Genomic DNA, 9,748 nt, shown 5'->3' with positions numbered 1-9,748 from the left:
CACTGGCTGGCATCTATGGTGTTGAGCAACTCATAAACATGGTCCTACAGAGAAAATAAGCCACACAAACATTTCAGCAAAAAAATGTATCAACGTTTTTCCTCAGAAATGCTCCAAAAAAGTGCTGAAGTAAGTTGTAGTTGCATAGAAACTGCTGCCTGGTAATATCACTAAGATGATCAGCAAATGAACTTGACAAGGAGTTTAATCCACTGACATTCTTACCTAAACTCCATGACATCCATGAAGGACTCATAATAACTGTGCAGACCCTCCAATATGGCTGACTTCTGCTTCTGTATGCTGCTCAGATGTTGCTGCAGAAACATATGATCGAAAAATAGGAAGTTGAATACTCAAGACCAAGAGTCAAGTACAAAGACAACACTGAATCTGTTTTTATTTGTGAATACTCACACTGCCGCCCCTGATGTCAATGTTGGGGAATTTTCTGTTAATGTATTTTACGGCAGATTCCATGCTTTTGTCAGTCAGGTTTGATGGTCTTCGTTTTGGGTCTGTGCATACCTGAAAAAAACAGAAAAAAAACCCAAATGCATAAAAATTCACATTTAACCCACAATACCAAACCACCCCAAACTATTCCTTCCCTTGATGCTGAATGATGAAGGATGCCTTGATCAGGACATGATGTAAACGTTTAGTTAGTAAATAGACCTTAGAGTTCTCAGTGAGTCAAAGGAAAGATGCTTTGGATAGATGAGGGAGAAAATAGACGTTGGGGAAGCCATCCTCCTGATACTTTCAAAAATACTGTTTTGTATACAGTATACACTAAACACAATCACTTGTAACGTGATTTAATTCTTTCTCACAAACGTATGGCATGATCTTAAACTGATCTGAATCAAATCCAGTGAAAACCAGCCCAATACTCTTCTGTGAGTCAAAAAAGGAAAAAAAAGAGCGATTTTAACGACTTAAAATGTCAGACTGCAAGTTTGAACATAATTATGGTTCTTTTCTGTATGTTTGAAGGAATCTGTCAATTAATCAAATGCGATTAGCAGAAGACACAGTAATGATATGGTAATACCATTTCAAAATTAACATTTTTTGTCAAATTTTGCATAATAATTAAGAATGGTTCGACTTAACCTTAACTCAACTAACTTTTTTTCAATTGTTTGAAGATGAAGTGGTTTTCATAACAGATGCATGGCCTTGGGTGTGTTCAAAAAAAGGTTTTTTGAAAAATTCTAAATAAAAAGTTTCATGATGTACAAAGATATAATATAAACTCGAGACATTCAGATGTGCCCAGTTTTAATTTGCTTATCAAGCTTAGATAAATATGCTTGAAATAAATAATTATGTATGGCCTGTAAAACATTTGGCCTTTACGAGTCTTTACCATAGACGCAGTGCAGAGACCCTGAAGGAAAAAAAGTGGAACAGAAGTCAGAGAATGAATCTATTGATTTATTGCTCGGTAGTGGATTAGTCCTTTTGTGTAGCACTTGTTCTGAGACAGACAGGAAGTGAATGCGAGAGAGATGTGGTTTACAGAGAGGCCTGAAAGGTCCTGTTCATTTCCTCTGTGCACTTCCTCTTTCTCTACAAAACTAAGATAGAACTAACTTTCTTTGGAATGCATGAAAAAAAACCTTTAAAAGTTTTGAATAAAACAGTTGTAAGGTTCTTTCAAGCTGAATTATAAAAACACATACTATAAAAACTCAGCAGCAGGATATTTGAGCATTGTTTAATTCTGAAAACAATTCAACAAACATAGCAGTTAATTCAGTTCAGTCTGCAGTTAACTCAATCAGTCACACGTTCACCGTGAATTCAAGCAAACCAAAATCTGTCCTGACTATGTTCGTATTCTTCATTGGTTTGAGAATACTACAAGAATCGATTTCTCTCTCACCTTTTTGATGTGGTTCATCCTGATCAGCACTCCTTGACCCCGATCATTCAGAATGACCAGTTTCTCAGCCAGTTTGCACTGATAGGCCATGATCCCTGTCCAGATGATATGATCCTCAGAAACAGTGAAAGCTACGGTCTTCAGAGATCAAGGTGACGGCAAATCAACATTAACACTCCTTCTGTAGGGGCGGGGCTTACAGAGCTTCCGCTCCTCATGTCTTATGACACGCTAACAGATGCATGCAATCAAGTGAACTTAAATGAAACGTTTTCCATGAAATAAAACTGTTCTGTCAGCGTCATACAGGTGAGGAAATTACACCACGAGGGACAGGAGGAACGCTGCTCACTATGAGTCTCGTAGCAGATGCAGCTTTATATTGGTTTTGTTTTGGACACTGAGATCACAATAACAATTAACAAAAAAAAAATTCAAAAGGACATAATCAAGTTACATATTTTTTGTTCTTGTTTAAGAAGAAGTTCGACTTAGATATACAGTATGTTAAGATAAACGGCATACTCTTATCAATCTCAGAACAATGTAATCAAGAAGAGAGGAATCATTTAAATCCAGGAAATCATTAAATGTTTAATTAGGTGAAATATTTGTTAGCATGCTATGTTAATCAGACTTATTTTTAATATCGTTAATGCTTCAGCGCATTTGATCATTTCAGTGCATTTCACTGGAGCAGGTCGAGTACTTTCAGCCTCTTACAGGATATTGTTGCTTGACCACTAATAACTACTTTGTGAAAGACAGTATGCCTCATATGTTGTATATGATGTATCTCCTGGCGATGGTCCTTGGAGGGGTGAGGTGTCCAAGTCACAACATCTACCTCCTGGAGTGCCTCAGGGTTCAGTTTCTGGACCACTTCTATTCTCTGTCTCAATGGCACATTCAAAAACATGGCTTTTCATATCACTGACATGCTGATGACACTCAACTCAATCTCTCATTTTATCCTGATGATCTAAGAATAGCTACTCACATCTCAGCTTCTCTAACAGACATTTCTGGATGAAGGACTATCACCTTTAACTAAACCTTGCCAAGACATTAATGATCAGCTGAATTTCTACCTTCTTCAGGCTAAATCCAACAGAAAACACGCACGGATAAGCTGTAAATGTACAAGATCTATCTTCAGGCTTGCTTTTGAAATGTTTAGTTATCACAGGGAAACATTTTCCTTTATACTGCACCAAAAGCACCCCAGCTAGTTTGTGGTTCTCCCGGGACTAGTCTTCTTTTCATAGCAATCAGTAAAGGATATTAAATCGTTACTAAATAGTGTATAGTATAATCCATACTATCTCATTGCTAATGTATTCAGTGTTTTTAGGACATCATTGCAATCTTTACTTGTGACACTGAAGTCAAACTCAAGAGACTTTGGTCATTTCTAAACAACAAAATTAAACACTTTTATTGGAATCTAAATGTGAAAGCACAAGCAACCAAAACCCTGACGCTTCAAAAAGTGTATAAAGGCACTGTAAAAAAAAAACATAACAAAAGTAAATAAATATTTGATTCATATGAACAATGTTTAACTATTATGTCTTTTTTAAGTGTCAAAGTTACATTAACTTTAACAGAAAGCCAAGTTTCCAAGAAGAACCTAAACTGGTCAGATTTGTAATCACATTACTTTTCTTTGTAAGTGTACTATGCCTGTTAGTGGATTTCATTCTTATTACACATTACTCATAAAATGATAAGGGCTTAAAGAAGTGGCTCATTTTAAAGGAGTTTTAATTCGAAGCCAAGATAAAGTTTTTATGTACAACTGAATGTTCCTATCATCAAAGAATTTTATTGTGTATAAACTGTTTATTGATAAAGTCTGGTTGTGCACTTTTAATTAAAAAGTTGAAAGGTTTAGAGAGTGTTAGTGGGGTAGGTGTAATGGTTAAAGTGTGTTACTGAGGTAAGTTTAGGAGTGTTGTGGAGGTGAGGTGATTGGTTCAAGTGTGTGAGGGTCTGATCGAGTCGCTCCGCCCTGAGATCAGACAGGAAGTGAATGGAGACAGACTGAAAACAGGCCAGAGTTTCTCACACACACTCTTTCGTGAAACAAACTCATGAAATATCCGCCGAGCGCGCCATTCAACGACACGCACTACAGAAACGGCTCAGCGGCGGACGGAAGGCGCGAGATGCTCGCTTTACTCTTCTAAACTAGTTTAACTAGCTGTGCTCGCGAGGAAACGTGGTGAGTGACTCTTCTCGGGTGTTTGTGCGCGCGCGCGGTGTCGTTTGATGTCGTGTTCACGAGCTCGGCGGATGTGATCTGATGACGTGTGATCGACTCTGTTAGTTTAGTCAGACTGTTAGTGATGCTAGTTATCTGTTCATCCCTGTCCTCCTGCGAGCGGGGGACTGTTACAGGCCAACCCCGTTACCACAGTACTCCAGACAGCTTTTGTTCTTCAAAGCATGTCCAGCAAGCATCTCACCAGCTGTCTAGTACAGTGGTCAGTTATACACCCAAACCTTTTAAACCACCGACCCCTTCCTCAAAAACAGTGTCAGCTCTCCAGACCCCGGTTTACACCGAGAGGAACGTTTCATTTCAAGGTGTTCTTGTTACAGTGTAATTACTAGGCCCTTTAATAGTGTACTAATAGTTAGTCCACCAAACTTTAATTTGTCGCTTAGTAATAAAACAATAATTCACACATCAGGTATGGTTCACAGCTGGTCTATGGGGATACAGTACAAACACTTATCAAGCATCCACCTCAAATTATCTGGTCATTTTCTCTTAAAATACTGTCTTTTTTGGTCATACAGATAAAAGTAATGCATCCTTTGACGTCTTTATTTGTGTGCTCTCACTATAAAAACAGACTTTAAATATATATCTATAGAGAGTGAAATGTCTACTTTCAAATGGAAACAAATAATGTCAGATTATGTAATGATCTCTTGCCCTGGCCTATCGATATATTACTCAAACGTTAAAGTTCACCTGAAAAAGAAGGTTCAGGCGTCCTCTCCTGTGTGAGTGTGTTTTCTGCAGGTCATGGCTCAGAGAGCGCTCTGCAGTACGAGCCGGTGGCGGAGATCGCGGAGGAGCTTACGGGACGGTCTACAAGGCTCGAGATCGAGACAGCGGCCAGTTTGTGGCTCTGAAGAGCGTGAGAGTGCAGACCAATCAGGACGGCCTTCCCCTGTCCACGGTGCGAGAGGTGGCTCTGCTCAAACGACTCGAGCAGTTCGACCACCCCAACATCGTCAGGTACACAAACACCACGGCTTTCACACGTTCTCAGAAAAAAATCAAACGCCGACAGCGTCTTTTACCAAAAAGCAGCCGAGAGCGTCTTTTGTTGCTATAGCAACAGTAGTCTGTCACGGCTGCTGCAAAAATGTCAAGAAAGCGTCAAAAATTAGCTTTTAAAGTTAACGGGGAACAAAATGTCGATTCACAACGATGTTCCCTGTGCTCTAGACTAGTACGATCACTTTATCTGTCAGCAGCTTCACCATTTTAATCTTTGGTTTCCTCGAGGATTCTACAGTAAAACAGACACAGGCAAAAAAGTGTGAACATAGACTAGTTTCTTTTTATGTGAGTTTGCCCAGTTTTATTCAGATCAGTAAGAATGATTAACTCTCGGTCAAAAGGCTGTCTTTACCTGATATCTGTGTTTATGCAGCTGGTCCTGAAACACACAAACACACACACACACACACACACACACACACACACACACACACACACACACACACACACACACTCACAACAACACACACTCAAACACACACACACACACACACACACACACACACACACACACACACACACATACACACACACACACACACACACACACACACACACACACTCAAACACACACACACACACACACACACACACACACACACACACACACTCTCTCACACACACACACACACACACTCTCACACACACACACACACACACACACTCTACACACACACACACACACACTCTCACACACACTCTCAACACACACACACACACACACACACACACACACACACACACACACACACACACACACACACACACACACTCTCTCTCACACACACACACACACACACACACACACACACACACACACACACACACACACACACACACACACACACACACACACACACACACACACACACACACACACACACACACACACACACACACACACTCTGAGCATCAGCTTCATTCACACAGTCAGGATTACAGGAGATTCTAGAATGACTTCAGTCACATTACTGTCATGTTCCTTATTAAAAACATTAACAAAAGCAGACTAAGAAAGATCTATCTGGTCTTCTGTCACTCATGCTCACAGCTTCAGAGATTTATCAGCTGTTACTGATTAATAAACTAGCTAATTACCATAATTATTTACCTTTTATGGAAAGTAACGATTACAAATGTATCAAAGAGAGAGAAAAGAATGAAAAGTGCTTTATAAACCTTAATAATGATAATTGCAAAATAGATCAAATAAAATTAGGGCCCTATAAAATCCCCCCAAATTCCTTTTTTTTTTATTCCATGTTTTAGTTTGTCTCAACCCAAATCATTTATTAAGTTTAACAAATACATGTTTAGGGCCCCATGAAATGTTTTATTTTTTCTCACCATGTTTTTGTATTGTTACCAAATCCTTATTTGAATGCATCAAACAATTTAGTCTCAAAGTAGTCTTTCATTCCTCACAAATTAGTTTTTTCCCGCCTCAGTAAGTGTGCCGCCGGCTCCTTTCATTACCAGAGACCCGCAGAACACACAGAACACGCAGAACACACAGAACACACAGAACATTAGTATTTACAGATACATGTCGTATTGTGATTTGATTTAAGTTTAACGACACACTGTTGAACAGTTAATTAAAAACATGACCTTCTGCATCAAGCTGTGAATGATGTTTTAGTGGATTCTGTCCCTGTCTTCTGCATCCCTGAGGTCGTAGGGCCCTATAAATCTGAGCAGGGTACTATCTGCGTACGAACACGATCATCTGACTTGTGTGAGGCGTGTGTGTTCAGGCTGATGGACGTGTGCGCCACGCTGAGAACGGACCAGGAAACTAAAGTGACTCTGGTGTTTGAACACGTGGATCAGGACCTCAGGACGTATCTGGAGAAAGTGCCGGCCCCCGGGCTCCCCATCCACCGGATCAGAGTAAGAGCTATGTGAGGAACTCAGTGCTGGTCCAGATGTTTATTGTGTCAGACTTCACCTGAAGCTGGAAACACACTGGAATAAATGTAGATCGGGTCCAGATGTTTGTTTGAAGGCTTCAGTACACTAGTTCAGACGCACCGAACCTCTCTGTCCTTGTGCTGTGAAATATCTGCTGGATGTTTGGGGTTTTATTCTGTGGTGTTTTAAATGTGTGGGGGTTTATTTTCTAAAGGCACTGTTGGCTGTCTATGGTCTGATGTCGCTCACATCCACGCTCATCCTAAGATCTGTGAAGTGAATCACACACGTGATGGGATTATTCACTGGATACAGAACCGTCTTGACCGACCAGATGCACATGAAATATCACCCGATAGAAAATAGAGTTATATTGAGATGTTGCTTATACAAATATATATTCTTAACGCCTAAAATAAAACTCCAAAAAGGTGTACAATATAGGAACTTTAAGAAAAACTACAAGATCGAAGCATAAGTTCAACCAAAAATAAATAAAGTCTTTTACTTGCCTTCGAAGCATCCTAGATGTATGTGACTCTTTCCTTTCAAAGTGATTTCAAACATAATATTAGTGACGAGAGACAGAGAGAGAGAGAGAACAGAAGTCAGTCATTTTGATTTAAACCAAACAGAGACTGGATTTCCTTTAAGAAAGGAAGGACTTTCCTTTGCTTCTGCATTTTCTAAAGACTCGTCGTCCGGTTACTTCTTAGAGGGCACTTTATTAAACATGTTTTAGACTCTTAAAGAGAGCCTGCTGCAATGATAGAATAGAATTAATATAAAGAAGAAAGTCAAGAGTAAAAGATCATTTTCATTTAATATTTAATTTAATAGTTTTCAACCCTTTTCTTTGGAATAAACACGTCAAATTGAGCAGTAGTGATGGTAAAGACATTTATAATAATAAACAACATATAATAAATGCAACGATGAATTCTGATTTCATTTCTATTCACCGAAGAACCAAAGAGGAATAAAATGTATCATGTGTGAAATATTACCATGAAGTCAACATAATAATCAGCTTTACGTCTCAAAACTAAATGACATTGTAAAGAGATTTCTCACAGAAAAGAGTTATTTTAAATGGTAATAAGAGTTTCTTGCTGTATTTTGGAGATAAAACAGAAAGGTTCAGACCCGCAGCACTTTATTGAACGTGAGCGTCCTGTGTTCTTCTTGCACTGATCACTGAGTAATAACTAAAGACTAACTCATGTTAGTTTTCCGAGCAACTACTATTTTGGTAAGCCTTTATTTTAAGGTGTTGTTGTTACATGCAGCAGTGACTGAATGCTCCCGATCGTCCTCACGCAGTCAGCACAGATCAACCTCCCTCAGTACTTCAGTACGGTTCCACTAACAGCCGGGCGTCCTGTGTTTGCCTGTGATGCAGGACTTGATGCGGCAGCTGCTGTGTGGCCTGGCCTTCCTTCACTCCAATCGGGTTCTCCACCGGGACCTGAAGCCCGAGAACATCCTGGTGACGAGCCGAGGGCAGGTGAAGCTGGCAGACTTTGGCCTGGCGCGGATCTACAGCTGCCACATGGCTCTGACTCCGGTGGTGAGACGAACGCGTCTGTCTCTCTCTCTCTGAGCGTCCGTCCGGCGCTCACTAAGCTGACGCTGTGTTCTCGTCCTGCTCAGGTGGTGACGCTGTGGTACCGCTCTCCTGAGGTGCTGCTCCAGACCACTTACGCCACGCCGGTGGACATCTGGAGCACCGGCTGCATCTTCGCAGAGATGTTCAGACGCAAGTGAGTCCGACCCTGATGCTCACGAAGCTTTGTGTGCGCGGTTTAATAGTGTGTGTGTGTGTGTGTGTGTGTGTGTGTGTGTGTGTGTGTGTGTGTGTGTGTGTGTGTGTGTGTCTGTGTGTGTGTGTGTCTGTGTGTGTGTGTCTGTGTGTGTGTCTGTGTGTGTGTCTGTGTGTGTGTGTGTGTGTGTGTGTGTGTGTGTCTGTGTGTGTGTGTCTGTGTGTGTGTGTGTGTCTGTGTGTGTGTGTGTGTGTGTGTGTGTGTGAGAAAGAGAGAGAAAGAGTTTGGTCTCCAAAACAGTATGAGTTCATTTTGATTTAAATTGAGTAAAACTGTGTTTTCTTAATCAAGAAAGCCATACCATATATCATTTAAAAAAAATTCTGATCCAAATTTAGGTTTTCAAAGACTATTGTAAAAAGAGATTTTTTTTTTCAACATGCTGTAAATCTGTTGCATCAACATAAGTAATTTTTCATTTTAGAAACCAAGTAAGTTGATCCACATATAATCAGATGTGACTCAGATGCCTCTGGGAACGTGATATAGTGCATCTTATGATCTGAAAGTATGCCATTTTATACTAATTACAACAATGCAATCATGAGATGTGAGATGCAGCCCTAAGTGTATTCAGAGCTCCGCCGCTCCCGGGCAGTGTGTGGAACGGTGAGCTGTGATTGGTTGAGCGGATATCTCACGTCTGCAGAGAAGGGAGGAAACGTGACAGAATAACGTGAGGGATGTCCCATTTTGAGTAAAATTAAAAGTTGACTTTGCAATACTGACCAGATACAATACTGATTGTGGCATTTATCTCATTTTGGAACCAAACTCTTCGTGTATATCTTTGGCTGTTAATGTACATCAGAG

The 9,748-nt window shown here is 40.2% G+C and overlaps 2 protein-coding genes across 2 annotated transcripts in view; one reads left to right on the top strand and one right to left on the bottom strand.

The window, feature by feature from the left end:
• Positions 1 to 221: 221 nt before the first annotated feature.
• LOC122354326 (nck-associated protein 1-like) lies at positions 222 to 2,084 on the bottom strand. Its single transcript, XM_043252499.1, has 3 exons — positions 1,895 to 2,084; positions 418 to 528; positions 222 to 317 (listed from the first exon to the last, which is right to left on the bottom strand). Exons 1-3 carry the CDS (start codon positions 1,982 to 1,984, stop codon positions 222 to 224), a joined length of 297 nt encoding a protein of 98 aa, XP_043108434.1. The 5' UTR covers positions 1,985 to 2,084.
• A 2,161-nt stretch (positions 2,085 to 4,245) lies between these two features.
• cdk4 (cyclin-dependent kinase 4) overlaps positions 4,246 to 9,748 on the top strand; it is a 7,324-nt gene continuing 1,821 nt past the window's right edge. The window contains 6 exon segments of the mRNA XM_043252498.1: positions 4,246 to 4,486; positions 4,932 to 4,976; positions 4,979 to 5,150; positions 6,956 to 7,091; positions 8,515 to 8,682; positions 8,766 to 8,875. Of these exon segments, the coding sequence (XP_043108433.1) occupies positions 4,246 to 4,486; positions 4,932 to 4,976; positions 4,979 to 5,150; positions 6,956 to 7,091; positions 8,515 to 8,682; positions 8,766 to 8,875 (872 nt within the window).

This window comes from Puntigrus tetrazona, chromosome 11 (assembly GCF_018831695.1).
Source record: "Puntigrus tetrazona isolate hp1 chromosome 11, ASM1883169v1, whole genome shotgun sequence".
NCBI classification, from domain to species: Eukaryota; Metazoa; Chordata; class Actinopteri; order Cypriniformes; family Cyprinidae; genus Puntigrus; species Puntigrus tetrazona.
The sequence above is the reverse complement of the archived record's forward strand: the minus strand, read 5'-3'. Positions and strand labels throughout refer to the sequence as shown.

Bases quoted from the DNA above. Each gene is read 5' to 3' on its own strand.
- LOC122354326 (XM_043252499.1), bottom strand. From the start codon at position 1,984: ATGGCCTATCAGTGCAAACTGGCTGAGAAACTGGTCATTCTGAATGAT. The intron at 529-1,894 runs GTGAGAGAGAAA...TGTTTTTTTCAG, and splicing joins GGATGAACCACATCAAAAAG to GTATGCACAGACCCAAAACG. The intron at 318-417 runs GTGAGTATTCAC...ATGTTTCTGCAG, and splicing joins TTGACATCAGGGGCGGCAGT to CAACATCTGAGCAGCATACA.